The following is a 25,151-nucleotide window of genomic DNA, read 5'->3' as shown; positions in this document are numbered from 1 at the left end:
GGATACATGCAGACAACACTGCGTGTTTTTCCTATATCATTTAGCCAGGGGTCGTGACTATAACTATGTGATGAATTTGTACAGCAACGATTATATTAAAAATGATAAAATGGTGTCGCTCTTTGTGAAAAGACTAAGCTCTATCGCTTGTAATGAAATTTTTTTTCGTGTATTCATTGTGCAAACGTGTAATACAGTTATGTTGCATGATTGAATTATCCATTGTATGCGTTTGATCATAAATTAAAAACGATTAAAACCGACATCAGTTTTACAGTCTTTTATTCAAAAATATTCAAACAGTAGGTATACATATCATGTAACACAGTGACATACATTTAAAGAACGTGTGAATACATAATTAAAATTCGTATACATATCATTTCACAAAGACATTTAAAGAAAATACATTTTTAAAATTCTAACCATTGCCTTCGATCGAGAGACGGTGATTTGAACGTGGGTTCATCCGTCCTCATAGCCGTAGTACGTGAATTTCTCTTTTTGACAGACTTTTTAGAAGGTTGTGCAGGCTCAGGCGTACTTGCATGAGCTCCGCGCATGCTTTTTAAAGAGCTAATCAAACGTCTAACATGTTGATTAGTCACCGTAGAAAACGGTATGTTTAATTCGGCAAACGACTGTAAAAACTCAGACCATCCTAGAGGTCTTCTGTCATCCCGGACCTGGTGTGGTGCGGTAACATTTTTTAACAAATCGAGCATGTGCGAACCTGGTACGGCTTCACCCTTAAACACAAATTCGCCAGATTTGTTCCAAGAGCCTTTAGAGTCCTTTAGCTTTAGACATTTTGTCTAATATGTATCGGCTGATTTTTACGCTTCGCGACGGTACGTTCTTCAGAACTTCGGCTATGATGTCTTCCGAACCCCCAACGTCTCCAGGGGTATGATCGTCTTTATAACCGGGATCGGGATGCGGTAACGATATTGTTAAAACGCTACTCTCGCGATCGCCTTGTTTAACCATCGTTAAAAACCTGGTTAGGATGCTTGAGTAAAGTTTAGCCTTTTCATGCTGATCTAAATCAGTCCGGAGTAAAATATTTCTTATGGCTGTGTCCAGATCGTTCTCTACGACCTGTTGAATGTTCTCACGGGGGGTTCCGGATTGCAGCTTTTCCAGCTGGTTCTGGGGGACTAGATACTTCTTTTCAGCATACTGCATCCTCAGCCCTGTCTGCCCGATATTAAGCTGGAAATAAAGGGTACTGCGACACTTAGAAGCGGTAAAAGAAATCCGCCGGACTGATTGAAAACACGCTTCTTGGCGGTTATACCTATTTTCTTATTGGCGACAAGTTTAATTTCTGCTATTCTCCTCTTCAGTTTTTGATACTGCTGACGGCTGATCGGAATCGTGCCGTAGAGGATGTTTAGAGCCACTTCGCAAATCGCTAAAATGAGATCTTGGGACGCTATCTGTAAAATAAGACGCCGTTGTTTAGGCGTGGCTTTATGAGGCAACTTTAACAGAGGTAGATGCTTACAAAGTCTGGCGGACATGACGAATGATCACAAGCTCCTTTTTTTCTGGAGGTAGACCACTTGGCAGTCAGAAAGCAACCCTGTTCTGAGCCGATACTGTTCGGGTGTTTTCGCTTTATAGTCTATCAAGAGATACCCATAAGGTTGACTGGTAGCGTCTTGATAACACTCCATAAAGTATTTTACATCGGTAGGGTACATCTGACGGCCTAACACCATCACTTGATTAGCGTCACGGGGGTTTTTAAACAAAATTAAATAATTCGTTTTCAAGCTGATGGTTCTGCTCGATTTACCTTGAGCAAATAAATTCTGTACAATATAAATAGCGCTAAGATTACGATGATGTACAAACTGCGTGAAAACCTTCTGTATTTGAAGATTCCCACTAGCTTGGTTCATAACATCGTCCAATATCAGAAAATTGGCTTTGTCGGTGGGTAGTAAACGATCATCATTCAGAGACTCGGGTATTCCTCCAACAAATTTGATGTCGTACATTTTAAGCAATTCGTCATACAGAGGTTGGCAACAATTATAAATATATACAATGTTTTAAATTTTTTTAGAAATCATATTTAAACCGTTTTCCAACAAGCGCTTTACAAAGTAGGTTTTGCCGCTATTGCTGGGGCCACTGATCACTGATGAATAAGTCGAAAGTCAAATTCAGAAGCATCCCGAACCCCTCTTTGCATCATCGAATCAGTAGCCATAAGGAAGAGTGTTGAAATCGGGTAGGAGTCTACGGTTATTGTACACCACCTTGAACCTTTTGTCGACTGACTTGTTGTGCAACGTTGCGACAATGCTGGACGAGCGTCACGTCGTCCGAGACGAATGTGAAGTATTTCAGGATGTCGGTTTTACCAAAAATGATTTGTGCGAAATCTTCAGGGTCTTTCACGAGCAGGGTTTGCGGTAAATGTTCGCGCATACAAAATCGTCCCCATAACGAATTAAGAAGTAGCTTATTGATAGACCTCTGGGCGGGGTTGTGACTGATCTTTTCGGGGTCAAGTTGAATTCCCTCTTTTTCATAATATTCGAGGATGTAACCAGACGCTTGCTGTTTCAAACGTAAAAACGTTTTCATGTAAATCGCAAAACAGCGTATCTGACCGCTGCGGGAAATACCAAACTTCGTCGACCTTTGCCATCATGTACCCCTTCTCGATCGCTTTTAAAAGTTCAATGCTGACCCAGCATCCTGAGAGAGCCCTCTCATCGTCCGTGTGGGGGCAGCTCGTTGTCTGGTTTTCACCGCGTTCATGTTCTGCATAACGGGAACACTAGTGTAGTAATTTGTGCGGAGGATACACGGTGGTCTTGATAAGACAGCAATAATTCTCAATCGGTTCAAAGTCACTGAAAATGATCTCGGGGTGACCGATCAGATAGCTTTTCCTAGCCTGACAGAATGGATATAAGCTGGTGAAATCGACATAACTTATTTTCTCCCCGTCATCTGTTTTGTGGTACAGCTTATAAGCGTTTGTGCGTCTGCCAAAAAGTGAATCTCGGGGTTTCAGTCTCTCGGGGGCCGAATAAGTACTCATAAATTCTTTCACCGAGGGGTTGGTCTGTTTCATTTTCAGCCACTGACATTCCCATAAAATTTCCACTTTTACCCCATAGGCATTTTGCAGAATTTCCACTTTGTTGTCAAACTGTCTCCTGAGTTCGCCGTAGCGACGTGCTTGCCGTTTTCATAACGCGTTTCAAAGTCATAAAATATATATTTTTTGCTACGGCCCTTGGGAGCATGGGGCTGTATGAAACATCTATGTACCCCTTGGGCCGTTAGATCCCCGCGGCAATGAATGCAATGGGCTGGGGCACATTCATGTTGTTTGTCGCCTCGTCCTGTAATTTCGTACCGTCTGTTACATAGTTTGCAATATTTTATAACATCGCACGGTATTTTTTCTCTGCCTGGGGGTATCTTCTTATGCATGTCGTAGCAGTAGCGCGATTTACAATAGTGTAGACAATCGGCACAGTGAACAACTGTTTTAGGATGCTTGTAGCAATCTCGATCGAAACAAACGTTGCAAACGTGTCTACAACTGTCATTTCTTCGTTTGGAGTAACCTTTAAAGCAAAATTCACATACATAATCTGTACCGATGAACGCCGTCAGACTCAATATAATATAGTAATGATCGTCGTGCAGGTAAAGGCAGACCGTTTTTGGATGAGGCTCCTCTTAATTTTTGTACGTTTCTAGCCCCCCATCGTTCGTCCTGTAAAATACGATGATTTTGACACCTAGCAGATTTTCAAACCTGGCTATGTCATGAAGACCTATCGGGTCTTGGCTAGTTAGCCCCGCGTTGTTTTGGATGACATTCGCACGATTTTCCAATTCGCTCTCGGGTAATTGGGGGTCGAGAAAATGTACCAGACAGATACAGAAACATAATTTATTACCGGTATTTACAGGACAGAATAAACTCATCTTTTTTCTTTTGATCACCTGGTCCAAAGCCAGCTCTGTGAGTTTACGTCGACCACCTCCTCGTCTGTTCATGGCTACGCTGGCCTCAATTTCAACCGCGTAATCAGCCATCAGCCTTTCGTTGCTCTGTAAAAAAAATTCGATTTGTTCTGTAAATAGATTAATGTCATAATTATTCCCAGGGGTTAAAACAGCGTTAACGGACGAATTCAGGCTAGGGGCTGTCATGACCAAGTTGATCACGCTAGCATCACCTCCGATCTGTCGGGCAAATTACACTATTTCATCCATGGCGTTGTGCAAGGAAGCGTGATACAAGTCTAAATCTGTAGACATGATCTCCCTCATATTCATAGTCCTGCGTAAATCCACACTGTTAAATGAGGTCGCGGTAAAACATGAAAGCCGTTTATGGTTCCGCCATAAGGTATTGCGGCATCGATGCTCGCCCAAGTTGTGCCGACAGGGTCCGCTGTTCTACTAGTTGAGGGTTGCTCGGTATCAGAAGCGGTCTCGGCATGGAAGGCCGACGGTCGCTCGGCATCGTTATTACCTGCAGGGTGTACGGTACTTCTAGACACTGAACGTTCGGTAAAATAAGAGGTAGCTGACGAATGCATAGCGCCGGAATGCATAGAGGCAGAATCGGTTAATGCGCCACCGTTTTGCACGCCGTTTTGACGTGACCGCTGGTTGTGATCGTCTAGTATTGTCTGCAACAGATCGCACAAATTAAAATTTAGGTTCTATTCCATTTCTATTTGTTGCAAATCACGAGCATTTTGCATAGTGTAATCAGGAAATGGTCCTATCACATCGGGGTACGAACTTATCATTTGTTGTAATCTATCGCATAGAGTCATATTATCAGGAGCATTTTGAATTTGCAAATCAATTATACTCTGTAGCGTGTCAGAAAGAGCGTCGCCTCTGTGTACATCTCTGGCGTTCATTTTTAAAATTATTACAGGCAAAAATATAACTACAGCTTTATAAAGGCGACAAAGTTTAAAAAATACATTGATAACATCAAACTGATTACAGACAAAAGGTAACAAAAGTTTAAAAGATCTAAGTGATTACAGACAACAAATAAAAATAAAATATAAAACCATACAGTGTTAATAATGGAATTGACTATGAGATTAACATAGAAATAGCACTGTGCAGATATCATCGAAATTATAGTCTAATAATGGTTATAACAAATCTGCAGCATTAAAAATCGCTGGTATTTACATCATGAAAACCAGCAGCAATAAAAACGTTATAGAGCGGCTATCTGCTCATTATAAAATGATTTAGATTGGCTACAAGCTCCACCAAAAGTCTTCTCTCGCACAACAGCTCCTGGAGCGTGTCGTGAACCGTCACTAAGTTTTCATGAACTGTTGCTCGCAAATGGCATAAGCCGTTCACCACGTCATCAATTTGATTCGCATTCGTGGCTAGGTCGATATCGTCCAATTTATTAATTATTTCATGAAGGAGTACCTCGTGCCTTAGGCTCGCTGACCTGAGTTCATCACCAACCGTTTCAGCATCCGCATCCACGATCGACGCTGCTTCTTCTTCCCCAGCATACGGGGTCTGACTCCTTACAGTCACGCTCTCTTCGTCTCGCTCGCTACTAAATGTCACACTGTCCCACACACGTACTTGCGTGTTTGACCAGAGTTGTACGTCGTCCAAGTCTTCGCGTTCTTCGTCTGAAAACAATAACAGGATTAGGGAAAATAAAATGCAATATGAGCGGTACTTCTATGGTAGCATTCAAAATTATTAAATAAATTTAAAATATCTTGTAACCGTAAAGCTAAATAAATAAACGGTTTTCTTCTGAATAAAAATTAAATAAACCAAAATATTATGACTAAATAAGTCAATTATTATTATTATTATTAATTATTCTGAATAGGCAATGCAAAGTTGTAGTGTGTCAGGTTTATTTATATAGTACATTTTATAGACAATGGTAATTAAAAGAGCTTTACATAAAAGGAATTAAAATAATCAAAAAAATATTAAGAATAGAAAAAACATTATACATAAAATAAAAAATAATGTATAATAATAAATAAAAGAATAATTAAAATGAATAATTAAAATGAATAATTAAAATGATTTAATATTAAATTAAAAACAGTTAAGAATAGAAAACATTATACATAAAATAATGAATAATAATAATAAATAAAAGAATAATTAAAATGATTTAATATGAAATTAAAACAGTTAAGAATAGGAAACATGATACATAAAATAAATAATAATAAATAAAAGAATAAATAAAATGATTTAATATGAAATTAAAACAGTTAAGAATAGCAAATATTATACATATAATAAATAATAAATAAAAGAATAAATAAAAATAAAAAAATTAATTAAATTAATAATGAATAAACGTGTCATCAGCTAAAATTGTGAACTAGAATCAGATTACTATTAAGCAAACCTGTATAAATGTCATATTAGCTACAATAATTAAAATATTAACCCATTTAACCCCAAATTTTTCTCAGACATGAAAATATCTATCATCAATTTTTTCCCTATAAAATAGAATGGATGTTATCTTTTGAACATGATAATTAGGTTTTTCATGATTTTCGCATGTGCAGCGCTATTTCAACGTGAAGGGCAGAACTGGCTCTCTGATTCTGATGCGTACTCTTCTTGTAAATTAATAAATTACAGTTGCTCTGTAAAATATTTCAAAAATTAGTCACCAAATATGAAAACTAGAGTCTTTAAGCTTTCAAACGATATATGGTTTGTCAAGAGCACATTAGGATCAGACTAAGATATCACTGTTTAAAACGTGTAATGATAATTGGACCCTGCCGGCGGACCGCCAGATTAAAGGGTTAACCTCCTGAGACTGTGGCAGTTAAAGGGTCAACCTCCTGAAACATGGAAAAAGTTTGGAAAATTTTAATTTTTTCCAGTCATTACGTTGTTTACAGTATAAAATTTTTGTAAAATAAAAAACACACATAGGTTAAAACAAATTATTTAAAAAAAAATCACCAATAAATATAATTTAAAATAATTTAATCTCACAATATACAAACCAGCCAGAGTGTTTACTCATTTTATGTACATAATTAGCAAACTGGATAATTGTGAAATCATATATATTATTACTAGCCACTGTATAATGCGTAACAAAAATAAAATCTTTGTTTTGGAGTTTTGATGAGGCTATCGCCATCTCGCAGTTCAGAACAGTAAACTGCTCCGGTCGTGTGACAATATGCAGAAAATATCCTAATACCGGCCGCAGAACATTTTAGAGTTTTATAAAAGGATAACCTTATTTTACGTAAGCTTTTGGAACCGGTTGAAGCGTCAGCGTGAGACGGACTCTGTCTGAGCTCTCAGACCATGGTAGCAGGCCTATTTCACCCTATGTTAAGCGATCACGTTTACTTACAATATAAAAACAGATGATTATAATAAAAACTTACCGCTAAATGATGCGTTCGATTGGTATTCTTCATCATCATGCCTTATGGATGGAGAAACGATCGCTATTTTAAGACATTTTGCTGGTCTCGCGATGTCCGTGGTCTGTATCGATGTAATGGGCCCCGCTATGTCATCCGGGTTGCATCTCTTCCGGCTAGCTTGGATGATGATGATGCATCCGTTTTCCTGACGTTCTTCGATGACGTTTCCCTCTGGTTGCGACGTCCCAAATCCTGGCTGGGTTAAAAGCTCCAATAAAAAGTCTATTAATTACAATATATATAAAATAAGATAGATAGAATGTTGCAGTTAGATTATTAATGCTGTGGATAGGTATAAATAGCGCACTGTCTCCACACGCGTCCCTCAAAGTCGATCTTGCTGTATAAAATAAACGTCAATAAAAGTTAGTCAATAATGAATATATGAAACTAGGAATATAAAAATATTATATAAATATAATTACCAAATTCGTCAATCTCTTCAAATGAGTTATATTCCACAGAGAATATAACCTATTAAACGATATACCTATTACACAGTTTAATTAAAACAGCGAACTTTTTTATATTCTCCAAAGCATACATTAATCTTTAAATTCGTACTCACTATTAGATCCGTCCTCTCGAACAACGATGAAAAAAAGTTGTAGACCAAATGTTTGAAACTGATCCAAGTTTGTTTGTTGAATGAGTTTTGAACCAGTGCCAGGTAAAATATATATGATATGAGCGGCCATGGAGGGCCCGCCCATCCAAAATATCATATGACAGGTATTTTCTTAGTACGTCTTACTAAAACGCTATTTTAACTAAAAATAACACATTATTTTAACTAAAAACATTATAAAGAAATAGAATATATATGTATATTAATAATATATATTGAGAGCTCGGCGGTGTTTTGCTATGATTTTTTAATAATATATATTGAGAGCTCGGCAGCGTTTTGCTATGATTTTAGGTTTAAATCTTATTTAGACGCATGACAAAACATTTTATGGACATGCCCAGGTTACTTATCAATTTTATAGCGTAGATATATTGCTTGGATAAATATAATTAGTCAGTTTAGCCGTTACATATAAAGAAAAGCATGAGCTAAAGCTTGCTTGACGCATTCCCAAGTTTGTCCGCCAGGTGTCCTCAGCGTCACGTGAAACTCACGATTGCACCAGAGCTATTCTGAACATAAACTTAATATTTACAACTGCAAAATAACGATGGTGATGAATCGACGCATTTTGATTTTGGTGTGTGTTTGCAGACAGTCTCCTATAGCAGATTGATTTTGTGTAGGGAAAAGACAAAGCTTTTTCTATAACTTGAAAACGTGTGATTCGCGTGCATTTCAGGTTGCAAAAGCTTCTGTCTCGGGGGTGATACAGCCGTCCACGGGACTATCAGCGCTGCTGTAATGAATATTGTTCATTTGACGCCTTGTACATCAAGGATATATTAAATGATTATTTCGTTTTGAGAACATTGTGTTTGGCGCAACAATCTCGCTTACAATCAAAGGGGATCTTTGAACAGCTGCAAGCTATGTTTTTCGTCTTAATGAACCATTAGTCCAGACTACGTTTCATCATATGTGCCATTACTGCGACAGTTCAGACATAACACGAAATTGTCCAGACTACTTTTGTGCCAAAAGTCACGTCCGCCCGGAAATCTCTCTCTCACATCCTGAGGTCTCCGAGCGGATCTCCCATGTCTGACCAACATCTGGCAACTACAGGTGCATCTCAATAAATTAGAATGTCGTGGAAAAGTTCATTTATTTCAGTAATTCAACTCAAATTGTGAAACTCGTGTATTAAATAAATTCAATGCACACAGACTGAAGTAGTTTAAGTCTTTGGTTATTTTAATTGTGATGATTTTGGCTCACATTTAACAAAAACCCACCAATTCACTATCTCAACAAATGTTGAATTACTGAAATAAATGAACTTTTCCACGACATTCTAATTTATTGAGATGCACCTGTATATGCAAACTACACTTCTTGGCTGGATACAGTAAACCAGCATCTCAATAGTAATGTTTTGATGGATGAGGATTACAATCAAGATAAAGACGATTGTGGTGACGTACAGTAAGCACGGACTGTTATATTGATGCACAAACAAACCATAAATATGTACTGTAGTAGGTATATGCAGTCAAGTGAAGGTGGTTGGTTTAGGGTTTTTTGGCATCTTCATGTGGTTCTCTTCAGCATTACAACTTGCTCCAACTTTCAACTTTACAACTTGCAACAAGCTTTTTGATGCTGTACTGTACACATACTTAGTTAGCACTGTCAATTTCTGTCCATTTTTTTTTTCATTCGTGCTTTGGTGTGTGTAAATTTATGAATTATATGGACACCTTGTAATGTGATTTGTCATTTGGTGTCCTTTTGGAGTCTCAAAGTGTCCTTTTTTGGAAAGACACTTAAATTTACCTCAAATTAATGGTGTATGAACACAAATTAAGAAATTACATGGTTTCATGATAAGTCTGTGATCCACAAAAAGGGTGCAATTAGTTCCCATTTAAACACACGATTTTGAATATAGAAATACTAAATAAAATAATGAAGTAATACCTTTGGTAGGTGGTGGCAAGTCATCCTGGCAAAATTTGCCCATTGTCCTCTGACCATCATGGCCTCCTAACCATCCCCATATCTGCTGATTGGTTTCATCACTTGGTCTCCTCTCCACCAATAAGCTGGTGTGTGGTGGGCGTTCTGGCGCAATATGGCTGCCGTTGCATCATCCAAGTGGATGCTGCACACTGGTGGTGGTTGAGGAGATTCCCCCCTTCTATGTAAAGTGCTTTGAGTGCCCAGAACAGCGCTATATAAATGTAAGGAATTAATTTTGTTGAAAGAGTCATTGAGCCATCCATTAAACAGAGTCATTCAAAATGCTGATTTATTCAGGGGCAACACAAGTGGCTGTCTGTATTAATGGATCATTGAATCACTTACTCAACCAATTTGTTCAAAGACGGAACAAAACACCACAATGTGCGCGGTGTTTAGAGAAGAGAAAATCGCACAAAGATTCTGTGACATTGTTTTGGAACTTTAGATGATGAATAAAAACGGACCAAATAAAAAAAAGTGCTTTGCCAGCTTTGCCACACAGATTTTGATAGTTTGACTTCTGTTTTTACAATAAAAATCTTTGAGTGACAGTAATTTCTTAATTTATGTCGAGTTGCAAAATCAAAAAAAAAAAGTACTTTACTAAACATTGTCCCTTAAAGCTTTTAGTACAAATGTGTGCTCCGAAAGCTTGAAAATGCAGATTGAAAATGGTTGAAAGGGGGATATTATTGTTTTATCATTTCATTCAATACTTGGCAAACTCAGCCATTCTTTAATATGACCACTTCTATTTTCAAAATTGATTCTATGGCCTTGCAAAATGTCTATATACATTAAACAATAATATCTGTTTGTTTTTTTTGTTTTTTTTATATATATATATATATGCACAGCAACACCTGATTCCGGAGAAGACCCGAAAGTGTCCAGGGCAAAGTTTTTTATTCGAGATGAATTCTTGGTATATATAATTTTTTACTATATTTTCTTTATTTTATCTAAAATAATAAAGGTATAATTCATCCAAAAATAAATGTACTCTTAGTTTATTCACCCTCAGGCCATCCAAGATGTAGGTGACTTTTTTCTTCAATAGAACAGTTATTACAGAAATTAGGGAACATCAAGGAACACAAAATTAATACATGTGGCTGCTGACAAATATATTGAGGTCTTGTGAAACAAAATAATCTGTCTGTGCAAGAAACTGAACATTATTTACAGCATTATTACTTGTAATCCGATTCAGGAAAACTGGAGTGATTTGAACCTGTCTTTTGAACCTGTTTTTTGTAGTGAAGTGGATGAACCAGTGCACGAAATCAGACTGTGAATGATCCAGTGTATTGCATATATAATCAATATGATGCCGGTTTTTGTCAACTCATTCAGCACTTTAGTTACTCCAACAGTACACTGAACTGAGGAAACCGTTTGGACTCGGACCGAAGAATGAGGCATTGATAAGCTCATACATGAACTGAGCACTTGAATGAAGTGTTTATGTGTGTTTATGATTTTTCATGGTTAATTTGATTAAGACTAGTTTATTCATTTCATATGCTTTAGACATGTGAAACATTTGTGTTTCACATCATTATTGGGTGCTTTAATAATAGTCAATATTATCAATATTATATCAAGTCACGCAATAGTCATAACAAACTAGTCAATAGAACCAGGTAATTGAAACAAACTGTCAAAAGAATGAGTTTGTGGAAAATAATCAGACTTCCCTATTGCTTGAGGCTGTGCATTACAGGTATAAATAATGTTCAGTTTCTTGTAAAGACCAATAGTCTCGCTTCATAAGACCTCAATATATATCATCAGAAGCCACGGGTATTAATTGTGTGTTCCCTAATATGCTTGTTTTAAACTCTCAAAGTGATGGTAGCTTTTAACTTGAATTTTATGAATTACCAAGCACCATGGTTTCAGCTAAATATCTTCTTTACTGTTATACTGAAGAAAAAAGTCACCTACATCATGGGTCCTCTAACTAGTCACCATTTCTGTAAAGATTTTTACTATTTTTAATCACCGTTTTGCATATGTCAGCTATACATTTGTTATGCTTGGACTGTGTATGTGTGTTTGTGTTGTGTCACAGAGAAGTGATAGGGGATGTATGTGTATGAGATTAAATTATTTGTATTTTATGTTTTTACCACTCCCAGGTAATTTCTTTATATTGTTTTGTTGTATTTCAGCATTGGCTGGCTTTAGATGAGGTTAGATTAGAAGATTAGATGTGGTTAGACCAGCTGACATAATGGAAACCTGTGACCTATGTCAGGATGGTCTGACCTTTTACCTTTCCCCTCCATCTAATGAAGGGGATATTGGAGTACTTGATATAGGAGTGAAGGGGTACATGAAGGATTTAATGAAACACTTTGCATCAGTTGTTTCCTAAATTAAAGCCAGAAGGCAAATTTCACAATGTAGCACCTCTGTATTTATCCATATTTTATTTATTTATTTTTTAGTTTAGTTTGCTTTTTTTCTGCAAAGCATGCAGAAAGGAATTCAGGGCTAGATAGGAGTTTATAACCAACTACAGAGCACAGAGCAGGAGCAGGGACTTGTGGGATTTGTCATACTCTGCATTTTTTTTCCTCAGTGGGCGCCAGCGGCAATCCATCTTGGGAGAACCGTCACCGGCCAACCGATGCCTCCTTTAGTATGGGCAGCCCCCATTTGGGAGGTAGTCCTAAATATAGATATAAAGAAAAAAAATATATATATTTTTAAGGTTTTTGTTTTGTTATTCTAAAGACTGTGCAAGGTAACTCGATCTTGTACAGGACTGCAAAATTGTATTTTGTATAACTTCAACAAGAAAGACAAAACTTTGAGCTCTTTGTGCCTTTGAATATGGCTGTACCTGTAAATGAAGATAAAGTATGTGCGATTGGACAGCGCTGTACAGCTTGATGTCAAATCTTACATGCAGCACAGCGTGTGTGTTTTTTTCTGGTTTATAAAGCTATTTAAAATGTCTTTTACTATCAAATTAAAAAATTAGGCAAAAAATCTTGATATACAATATGCAAAATTAACCACTTTGTTTAGAAACTGCAAATACAATATGTCTTACAGTTCTTTGAATTTCTGTTTTTGTCGGAGTACTCAGCTTTAAAAAACGTTGGAAATCTTTTCAAAATTTCCAAAATTTTGACCTGCTGTTTCAGGTAGGGTGCATTTTTAGAAGTGGCATATATACAGACTGTACGCAGGGTCGTGCCAGTGAAAGTGTGTAGATATGTGTGATCGCATGCATGTGAGCATACATTTGCAGATATTCCACATGTCGTACTGTACATGTGCATTCTATGTGTACATATAAATTTATAAAAAACATGATAATACATATTCTATAAATATATATGTACAATTATTCATAATAATATGTGTGCCTAAATGTATACATATTTATGAATGTTTAGCGAGGTTGTATGCATAGCTATGCATTTACAAATGCATAATATAGAAGGAATGAAGAAGTAAGACTAGCGATTCTTTACTGGCCGTACTGAGCGCGTACTGACTGCACTGGCATTGTGAATGTGAGCACTGATAGTGTAAATCTCACACGTCTCTCTCACTCACCAGTGGGGCAGTTATCATACACAGAAAACATCCGTCGTGTATTCAATGACTGTCGTGACATTATTCAGAGGATGCACCTCCACCAATATGAACTCTTGTGATTGGCTGCCTGGATTTGGCTGCTCCTCCAATCAGCACTTTTCCAGTTCCACATCACATGGCATCTTTAAGAACTACTGAAGAGTGACAATTTTTTCATGTTTTTTTTCTCCTTTTTCTGCCTTTCACATGTTTGTTTTCCTTTTTAATTTATTTATAGTTTCGTGTGTGTGTATATATATATATATATATATATAGACTGTACGCAGGGTCGTGCCAGTGAAAGTGTGTAGATATGTGTGATCGCATGCATGTGAGCATACATTTGCAGATATTCCACATGTCGTACTGTACATGTGCATTCTATGTGTACATATAAATTTATAAAAAACATGATAATACATATTCTATAAATATATATGTACAATTATTCATAATAATATGTGTGCCTAAATGTATACATATTTATGAATGTTTAGCGAGGTTGTATGCATAGCTATGCATTTACAAATGCATAATATAGAAGGAATGAAGAAGTAAGACTAGCGATTCTTTACTGGCCGTACTGAGCGCGTACTGACTGCACTGGCATTGTGAATGTGAGCACTGATAGTGTAAATCTCACACGTCTCTCTCACTCACCAGTGGGGCAGTTATCATAAGTCAAAGGAATAGTGCAATGCAAATTTTTTTTTTTTTTTTTTGAGTGTTTGTACAGAACTGTACAGAGTGACCTTCATGCAAAATCATCCAATATTTCATTTGTTTGTTCAAAAGATAGACTGCATGTAGATTCTAAGAACTTGAGTTCAAGTAAATCAAATAATTTTCATTTTCAGGAGAAATAATTATTTAATACATTAAACAAGTGGCTGACTTAAATTTAATATATACACACTTGAATCCATGCACAATGTCATATAAACCATTAATTTTACCTAACTGTAGTCTTGTGGTTCACTTCTCAACTGGTGAAGTGCAGGGACAGTGTGTGATGTGACTTAGGCTGTGAGTGGCTGTAACACTGGTAGATAGGCTTTATTCTTCTTACTATCCTCTGCAGTTCAAACTTATTTCAGAAACTTAAAATACAAGTGACAATGACGAAAATGTATATAAATAATAATAATAATTATAATAAAAACCTTTGTCTCTGGACTTTCAAAGATTATAAGGTTTCTTTTTTCATTTTCATTTCTTAATGTTTATTTTATTGAGGCACATTAGAAGACCTTCGTCTTTGTTTAGAATGGCAATGTGGGAAGAAATGTAATTTTGCAAATAAAATACCTCTAAAAAATGTGAGTTTGCCTTCGAATTGAGTTGTATGTTTTATAATCACAACTTGAAAAATGGGTTGCAGCTAAATTTTCTTATTTCTTAAAATGTTTTTCTTTTTCTTCCCCCTCCACTGGCTAATACTGAACCACTTTTTCAAAACAGTTCTTATAATCTGCAATACCAACATAAATCTCTTGACCAAACAGTTAATCTCACTTCCAAAATGAACTCAAACCACCATTATATAATGAACTTTTATTTTTTTTTAGTTTAAATTATTTTTGACATAAATCTGTACATCTTTAGAGAATATGTGTACCTTTTCACTTTATTGTTATGTAACATATGTTAAAGCATATATAACAAGAAAGAATCAGAAATGCTGCAAATTGGTTGCATATCTGTGCATATAATTGTAAGTTTTAAAAAAAGCTGAAATTCCAGGGCTGCAAATATAATTAAATAATTAACAAATATAAACAACAACATGTAAATTATAATGACTCATACTGTATGTACTGTACTGTGAGGGTTCTGGTACTCACTCTCTCTGTCACTCTTCTTTCCCCATCAATCTGTCTTCCTTGATCAACATTTTCAAACAAAAATATTGTGCTGTTGCAGGTGAAGTATGAAAGACAAGAGTAAAAAAAAATAGCTACCTTACGGAGATGGTCATTTAAGGCAATTTGTGTGGAAGCAATGAAAAATTATTCACAGTTTGGTCCGCACAAACTTCTATTTCACTGACTATGTTAAGAGTTTTGAAATTGTGACTTCTGTTTGGACTAAACTATTGTACATTAAAATCATTTATTAACCATTTTAAATCAGAAATCAAAGATGCTGTGAGAACATCCAAACCAGTAAAATCATTGATTTTCAACAATTTCTTGTTTCTGTGCACACGTACTCAGGGCTTACTGTTAAACCATTGTTATCATTAACAGTGCCACATAACTCTCACATGCCTTTTGTGCATGTTACAAAGTCTTGTGCTTTCCTAGATGGCTATTTGGCAAATGCAGTGATCTTCTGAACATCTTGATATGGCTGAGTGTTATCAGTGCAATGATCGGACAGCTGCCGCAGTAAAGTGCTAACACAGTCCTCTCCTCTGGCAAAAAACACTTTGACAGCCGGATGTCAGACCTGGAGAATGTGCCCTACATGAAGTGACAGAAATAAAATAGCATTAACATTAAATAAATATTAAAATTAATGAAACTTAAACTCTAAAAACATGTTTGCTGTTTTCATTTCAAAAAGCAAGAGAATGAAGAATCAGTTAAATTATATTTCACTTGTTTAACTCTTCATGTCAACTTAAATAATAAGAAAAGTGGGTCTCTGTAACTATGTAAAATGACAGACCTGAAAATATGTTTGAACTTAATTTTGTGGAAAGTGTGGCAATTGTATGAAATGTCCTGTAAATAGATTTATAAACTTGAGAAAACTTAATCTGCTCCATTCTGTGAAGTCTGGATCTAACTGAGCTGACATGAAACAAATGATTGTTGCATATAGAATTACATACACTGAAAAAAATAATATGCTAGATTTACTTAAGAAGAGGGATGCAAAAATGATGCACTATATTTTTAAATAAATTTCACATGGAATTTTAAGCAGTGTTACCTAAAAATCTTTGGTTGGCAATGCTTAAATATTTCAGTATCCCAATGAACGGTTTTGCTCAAATTTATTAGCTGGTGTAACATAATATTTTAAGTAGATTTTACTAATAAATTTAAGTTATTTCTACAATAAAAGTTTTGTTTACACCATTATAAAATTTAAGCATATTTAGATTGATACATTTAAGTTTTTGTATTTTAAAATACGTAGGTACTGCTCAGTACTTAAAATTAGTTCCCTTTCAGTCGGTCACTCTCGACGTCACGTCGGTGCGGTCACGAATAGGGATCTCGCTTTAGAGAGATCAATCCGCTTCAAGTGTAAACTAAAGGAGCCAATGCACATTGGCATGTGATAATTGCATCCAGCTGCCGCTGATCACAGTGTGAGCATAAAAAGGCAGCCGGTGCAACACATACCAGCTTTTCGCTGAGGAGCCGAGCGACAACATCGCTCTGCTCCTACCAACTGCTTCGTGTGTGACGAATTTAACGTGCTCTAGGGAGCTTCTTGTGTTGGCAGACGACGCTTCAGTGGTGGTCGTTCCTGTGTCGAGTGGGTTGCGCACTTCAGGCTGCACTACCCCCTGTTGTGCTGCAAGCGGCCATCTCCCCCGTGCGTCTCGGCACCTAAAAGAGCATTTCCCTGAAAGAGCTTATTTCTCTAAAGGAGCTTACACGGATCGTTTTTTTAAAGATGCCGTTTCACCCATGCGTTTCTGGATGCGGTCATTACCTGGCACCAGGTGATGGTCACGATCGCTGGCTCACGTGTCTGGGCATTAAGCACGCTGAGGTGACATTCATGGATGAGTCATGTTCCCATTGCGGGAAGATGACCATCTCGGAGCTGCGGGCCAGACTCCGTTTCCTCCAGGGGGGCGGAGCTCCGTTGCCTCTGCCGCGATCTAGTGTTCGTCCTGGTGGCAGCCAGGCGTGGACTACTTCGGGCAGTGGAATGAGCGGTCTGAGGGTTACAGTGGTGGCAAACCCCTCAGGGAACCAACCCTCGGGGAACTATCACTCCTCTAGCACTTCGCAACCAGTCGAGCCACCAAAGGAATGTGCTGCGCCCTCTTCAAAGAGCATACCAGCGGTATCCTTCGGTGCTCCTCCCGGTGACCGGATGTCAATCACTGCATCGGAGGGAGAGCTCTCTGGAGAGGAAGATTCAGCTGCGCTGCCGCCCTCCGGGACAGTGGCAATGCCTGAATCGGATCGAGAGATGTCGGCTATGCTTTCCCAGGCCGCCGAGAGGTTAAGGCTCGAGTGGAAACCTCCACCTGTCCCAAGCCCTCGAGGTTGGACGATTGGTTTCACGGGTTGGCTCGCGCTGGTTCTCAACGCCCCGCCTCGGTGCCTTTTGTCCCGGAGGTGCATGAGGAGCTCACCAGGTCATGGACGGCACCTTTTACTGCCGGAAACCGACCTGCTGGTTCCTCCTCCCTCACCACCCTCGACGGGGGTGCAGCAAGGGGGTATACGGCGATCCCCCCTGGTGGAGCGGTCGGTAGCGATGCAGTTGTGTCCTGAGACCGTGTAAGAAATTAGTTCTTTTGAGAGGGGTATTTGAATCTGAAGATTCAAAATCAACCTGATTAGAACTGATTCCAAATTTGTTAGTTTACACTTTATCATGTTCGTCCAGCGAGATGTTAACATCAGTATATCTTAACAATTTGGATATTTATATTATGCCCTGGCCATGGTCATAATAACTGTTAGTGATGATTATTAAGATACGAGCTAAGTAGCAAGATCTGGGTAAAGTTTTAACTTTAAAATACACAACACAAGACAATGATTCTTATAATGAAACAAGAGGTTTTATTGAGCTACTCTAAGGACAGGGACTAAACTAAATAGTATTTAGTATTTAGTGAAAACACACACATACACACACACATACAGTTCAAAGGATGAAGATTAACAGAGTTTGACTGAAGTCCCAAAATTCTAGTAAGTTATTCGTTCTTAGATCGCACCAAGAAAATCACAAAAGCAAAGATTGGCTTATATTTACTGCTTAAGATCAATTCAGCACCAGTTTTCCAGCTAGTAAGGAGACCTTGTTTTACTTGCGTTGAGTTGCGAGTTGAGAGGGATTTTCCTCATTGGCTTGTCTCCAGCAGAGGGGAATCACAGCGTTGCTGATTGGCTGGCAATCTTCCTTGGATGACGTTGTTGGGATTCTCTCATGGTGAATGAGTGTTTGCCTTGTAACGGAGCAGCTTCGGAAGTCGGTTGCCTTGGCTACGGATGGTGAGGCACCTGAAGTTCTTCTGAGAGTTTCTTTGCGTGGCTTTAGACTTCGAAGATTTCGGCAGTCACGAAGCTTCAGCGGAGTGGTGGGCGGATGGTGTGGTGAGGGTGCGCAAGCTGGAGCATGATCAAACAAAAGCAAAAGAGCGCGGATCTGTTCGGGCATTGGGTTTTTGATCGAGCCACATAAGTTCATCCCACGTCATGGTCTTCCAATCAGCTTGTTGCAAGGCGGGGCCACGCCCCGTACGGTTCCTTTTCCGTGCATACATTAACCTAATGTTCTGCCTGTCATGTGGGGAATATCTTTGCAGGTTTCGTTAATAACTTCTATAAAGTGTTGTAACGTGTATGATACCGAATATCACCATTTCATTCATTTTAATGTTCTGCAATTATTGCGACCATTCCTTTAACCCCAAACTTCACATATTTACACACATATTAATAGCTTTATCTGCTAAAAGGGGTTATAAAACATTGATTAAACTCCATAGGTTACAATACACATATCAAGCATATAAAATACATAAAACACGTTATTTGTGAATATAGTTGCCCTACTGGCAATACTTTAAATGATTATCTTTGAAATTGTCTGTGCAAGTTTCCATGTTTCTTTGGCTGCAAAATAGTGAGTTAAAAATGTGCAGAAGAACAGGAAGCAGATGGTCAACGCGGTCATGGGATGTCACGCTGTATAGATCTTGTGTGCTCTTGCAGGCCGGGAGGGTGTCAGTAAATTGGCCTTTTCCTGTGCCTATAACTATAGTTCCATGCATAGCGATCACGAGGTATCTCTCAACTATATGTTGTGAAAGAACTCTTTAGTCCTTGATACAAAAGATCTCTGTTGTCTCATGATTGGATTCGTTTTTTTTTCATCATTTTATCACTCTTCCGATTATTCTGAGGAGATAACGACAAGGCGTTGACAGGAAATTGATGGTGTGATTAGTTTAGACCTCATGATGGTTTGGAGGGGGATCCTTTGATTCTTCTGGAATGTGTCTGTTCGATAGCTCACAAGGTGCTTCAATAGTTTATACTCAGTGAGGTTCCCGGTGCGAACCTTGGCGGGCACTGGAACGTGAGGCAGAGAGAGAGAGAACAGGCCCACACAAGACACAAACAACATCTCCATCAATGACTGAATCCTGGTGCAGGGCTTAGGTAATTTGGGATAACTGGGTTAGGAACACGTGAGACGACGTAGGGGTGCATTGTTTAGGATTATCTAGAATTGGGTCATTTTGATTGCTCTAATTGTCAGAGGTTCGACGAGTTGAGATAGGCGTAATCTCAGTCAGGTTTGTTGAGTTCTCAGGTTCAGGTTCTTGGTCAGTTTTATCATGTCGGAACATGCGCGGGACGCCGGACGTGCATTTGTTGAAAGACTCTTGGACGGCATTCACTCGCTTGTGTAGGAGGGAGTCAAGTGTCAAAGTCACAACAAATCCTACAATAGTAGAGATGCAAAGCGCTGTGTCAGCGGCAGACCAAGACCGAATGATTGGCGTGCCAGCGGGCAGAAGGCGAGCAATAGCTTCTATGGCTGTATCAACAGGAGGAAGTCAAAATAGTGGGTTCATGGAAAAAAAACCCATACAAATAAATTGCCATTGGACGCATAGTGACTCGAAGGGACCGTAGGCTGGATTTGGATCCCATTAGCCTGTTATTTAAAGGGGGGTTGGGACGTTTCTGCTTACCCCACCTTCCGCATGCCCCGATTTGCTTGCCCTGGAATAGGGGGGTTATGGACGCCTCTAGGGGGCAAGACTCGCTTGTTGACCCCACCCCCCCGTCCATGGGTCCTTTAAAGGTCCATTTCCAATCCTTTTGGGGGGCAAAAGGGGGTAGTCGATCCCAAAACCATACTATTTGTCCATTCTCCCCTTGAAATGAATGTACAGGGCTCTTACCCCAGGGCCTGTGCGTCCACAGTGTTGGAATTTGTTCATCTCTCTACCGGGTACATGGTGGCCCCCTGGGCCAAGGGCCTCGTCCCATGAACCCACTATTTGTCCATTTCGCCGCTAAGATGGTCGGAATGGCCCCTCGATCCCTGCGGACCACCGCCCACCCCCGAGGTCCCAGGTCCCACGAACCCACTATTTGTCCATTTTCCCGCTATCGTGCCGGAACGACTTTGACCTCGACCTTTGACCTTTCACCGCTTGCCCACTATTTTTACGGAACGCATCCGAACGCGGCCCTAAGGCAGGGGGCAGGCGCCCCCGACCCACGGACGCTCACCAGCGCCCTCTCTAGCTGTTTTACGACTTCCGGCTAAAGATGCTCCGATCGGCCCGCGCTCTCAGCGGAGTGCGTCAGGGGCCCCCACAAACCCCTACGTAAAATTTGGGGTCCCTGGGACCTTTCCAACTAAATCCCACTTGCAGTTTATTTGAATGGGTTCGGCCTAGCGATTTCGTGGGCCCCTAGCGGTTTCCCTACGACTTTGTTCGGGGGTCAAAAGGTTAAAAAAGGGACCGCGCGTCCACGAAACCGTTACACGCTTAAATGGGAAGCGGGACATCCCCCGTTCAGGAACGACAGGTGGTAGGGCCCCGAGATTCAAGATTCTCGCATCTCAGGGGCCCCGAAGCACAAAGCCGTAGGACCTTCAGAAAAAAGTACCTCTATTTTGCTCTAAAATATGCCCGGCGCCTTTGGGACCTCACTCGGGGGGGGGGCACCAGTGGCCACCATGCCAAATTTGAAGCAATCCCACTTGCTATTTATTCAATGGGTTTAAAATAATTGGAAGGAGATATGCTAAAGGCATAATATGCATTTGCATATCGTAAGGGGTCCCTTTAGCGGGCGGAAATGTTTGCTGACCCTTCGACCTCGTTCAGGGGTCAACAGGTCAAAAAAGGGACCGCGCATCCACGAAACAGTTACGCGCTTAAATGGGGAGAGGGACGTCCCCCGTTTGGAGACCATAGGACGTAGGGCCCCGCGATTCGAGATTCTCACACCTCAGGGGCCCCTCGCTCACAGCCCTGAAGCACGAATCCGTACGACCTTCTGAACAAAAGCACTTCTCCTTTAGCATAAAAGCACTCAAAAGGCTCTGACTGTGTAAGAGACAAAGAGGGCTGAGAGAGAGATTTTGTGCAGAAGGCCTCAAACTTTTCCTTTGGCTCTAGGGCCCGGCGCCTTTGGGACGAATTTCAGGCCCCTGGGACCTTTCTGAATAAATCCCACTTGCCACTTTTTTGAATGGGTTTGGCCTAGCGGTTTCGTGAACGCGGCTCTGAAAGGGCCGATTGACTAGAGGGCGCCATTTGCGTATCATCAGGGGTCCCTCGAGCGGGCGGAAAAGTTTGTTGACCCTACGACCTCGTTCACGGGTCAAAAGGTCAAAGAAGGAACCGCGCGTCCACGAAACAGTTAAGCGCTTAAATGGGAAGCGGGACGTCTCCCGTATGGACTAATCTGCCATAGCGATCCCATTCATTAAATGGCAAGTGGACACATGTCCCACTTGCAATTTATTGTATAGGAACGCTTTAAGTGGTAAGTAGACAATCATCCCACTAAACTACTATAGCTAACCCATTCATTAAATGGCAAATGGACAAATAGTGGCTTCATGGCACCTGGGGGTGTGGCCGGGGGGTCCGGGGTTGTTCCGTCACTATAATGGCCAAATAGTGGGTTCGTGGGACCTGGGGGCGTGGCCAGGGTGTCCGGGGGTCGTTCCGTCACAATAGTGTGCAAATGGCCAAATAGTGGGTTCGTGGGACCTGGGGGCATGGCCAGGGGGTCCACGGGTGTCCGGGGGTTGTTCCGTCACAATAGTGTGCAAATGGACAAATAGTGGGTTCATGGGACCTTGGGGGCATGGAAGGAGATATGCTAAAGGACGCCATTTGCATATCGTAAGGGGTCCCTTTAGCGGGCGGAAATGTTTGCTGACCCTTCGACCTCGTTCAGGGGTCAACAGGTCAAAAAAGGGACCGCGCATCCACGAAACAGTTACGCGCTTAAATGGGGAGAGGGACGTCCCCCGTTTGGAGACCATAGGACGTAGGGCCCCGCGATTAGAGATTCTCACACCTCAGGGGCCCCTCGCTCACAGCCCTGAAGCACGAATCCGTACGACCTTCTGAACAAAAGCACTTCTCCTTTAGCATAAAAGCACTCAAAAGGCTCTGACTGTGTAAGAGACAAAGAGGGCTGAGAGAGAGATTTTGTGCAGAAGGCCTCAAACTTTTCCTTTGGCTCTAAGGCCCGGCGCCTTTGGGATGAATTTCGGGCCCCTGGGACCTTTCTGAATAAATCCCACTTGCCACTTATTTGAATGGGTTTGGCCTAGCGGTTTCGTGAACGCGGCTCTGAAAGGGCCGATTGACTAGAGGGCGCCATTTGCGTATCATCAGGGGTCCCTCGAGCGGGCGGAAAAGTTTGTTGACCCTACAACCTCGTTCACGGGTTAAAAGGTCAAAGAAGGAACTGCGCGTCCACGAAACAGTTAAGCGCTTAAATGGGAAGCGGGACGTCTCCCGTATGGAGACGGAAGGTCAACGGACCTCGAAACTCAGCACACACCACCGTCGTGGGCCCCTCGTTCGGGACCTTGAGTTTGAGGGTCCTAGCCGCTTCCTAAGCCTTTTAAGTCCGGCTGCGCATCTAACTGAAATCGGGCCTGTTTCTGTGTCTCTCCCATTGACTTCAATGGCAGACAGAGAAACGGATGAAAAATCAGGAAAAATATTTTTTGGGGTCCCAGGGCCAGGCCGGGCCTTTTTGGCACATCGCTCTGGGTCCCACTTTCAGCTTATTTGAATGGGTTCGTACACCTTGGAGTTTTTTTGGGTGGGAAAAAAAAGTTTCTCCTATCTTCTTGAAACTCTGGATTCTGGCAAATGGACAAATAGTGGGTTCGTGGGACCTGGGGGCGTGGCCAGGGGGTCCGCGGGGGTCCGGGGTTGTTCCGTCACTATAATGGCCAAATGGACAAATCGTGGGTTTGTGGGACCTGGGGGCGTGGCCAGGGGGTCCACGGGTGTCCGGGGGTCGTTCCGTCATAATAGTGTGCAAATGGACAAATAGTGGGTTCGTGGGACCTTGGGGGCATGGCCAGGGTGTCCACGGGGGTCCGGGGTTGTTCCGTCACTATAATGGCCAAATAGTGGATTCGTGGAACCTGGGGCCGTGGCCCGGGGGCGGGGCAGTGGTCAGCGGAGTCAATCCGTCACCATAATTGTCAAATGGACAAATAGTGGGTTCTTGGGACATGGGGCCGTGGCCCAGGGGCGGGGCAGTGGTCATCAGCGGTCAGCTGGGGTCCAGGGGTCATTCCGTCAACATAGTGGGCAAATGGACAAATAGTGGGTTCGTGGGACCTAGGGGGGCGTGGCCCGGGGGCGGGGCAGTGGTCAGCCGGGGTCCAGGGGTCATTCCGGCGCTCCAATGGGCGAATGGACAAATAGTGGGTTCGTAGGACGAAAAAGTGTCCACCCCCCAATATGGGTGAATGCCACTGTCGTAATCCTGGGGTGGGACGGCCATTTGCCACCCTGTGGGGAAAGGCTGAACTGCTTTTGGGGGTCCCAAACTTCGGGGGGCTCCCGTTGGGCCCCGCTTCGCCCGCCAAAAATTTCTGGGGGGCGGGGGGCGGGGGGCAGGGTCCTCGAACCCACGTACGCGAGCCGTCGAACATATGACAGGATGTACTCGCTCCAAAACTCTTGGACTTCCGGGAGGTAGCCATGGTTGTCAACCAGGGACTGAGAGGGAAGCTGCTGTGTTTTGAGACATGTGGTAGACTCGGGTGTCTTTGCTTCAATGCTCTGAAAAGCTTCAGGCTGATAGCTGAGTTCTCCGCCCACAGGGCTAGTGCTGCGTCGGACACTGATGTGTCGTGGACATTTATGGCAGTCATGATTCGAAGGGTCTGAGTCAGGCTCCTGCAATGAGCAGAGGAAAAGGTCCTGGTCCTTGCTGCTTGGTGTTGAACTTGGCCCTGGCCCTGGCTTTGACATTGCATCATCACTTTGACATAGTTTTCAACTACCTTTATTATATACTGCAATTAAACAAAATAATCCTTCCTTTTACAACAGCATGATATGCGTATGGTAAACTAAAGACTTTAATCATCATTTTTCTTCTATATTTGCATACATGATTCAGAATAATCTGGTAATGGTGAATTAATTTTCCCCAACCAACATAAATTAATTACTTTTATTTAAATATTTAATCAACAAGTTCCATTATTATTGTAAAATAGCTTTTGAATCAAAAATT

The 25,151-nt window shown here is 40.8% G+C and overlaps 1 protein-coding gene across 1 annotated transcript; it reads right to left on the bottom strand.

Moving 5' to 3' along the window:
- Positions 1-206: 206 nt before the first annotated feature.
- Positions 207-24,883, bottom strand: LOC107686231 (uncharacterized). Its single transcript, XM_016483140.1, has 4 exons — positions 24,538-24,883; positions 7,443-7,706; positions 5,464-5,678; positions 207-4,095 (listed from the first exon to the last, which is right to left on the bottom strand). The coding sequence occupies exons 1-4, from the start codon at positions 24,881-24,883 to the stop codon at positions 3,718-3,720; spliced, it is 1,203 nt and encodes a 400-aa protein (XP_016338626.1). The 3' UTR covers positions 207-3,717.
- Positions 24,884-25,151: the final 268 nt, after the last annotated feature.

The sequence above is a fragment of the Sinocyclocheilus anshuiensis genome, unplaced genomic scaffold, assembly GCF_001515605.1.
Source record: "Sinocyclocheilus anshuiensis isolate Anshui unplaced genomic scaffold, SAMN03320099.WGS_v1.1 scaffold1476, whole genome shotgun sequence".
NCBI lineage: Eukaryota > Metazoa > Chordata > Actinopteri > Cypriniformes > Cyprinidae > Sinocyclocheilus > Sinocyclocheilus anshuiensis.
Note: the sequence above shows the minus strand (reverse complement) of the source record. Positions and strands in the feature narration are given on the sequence as shown.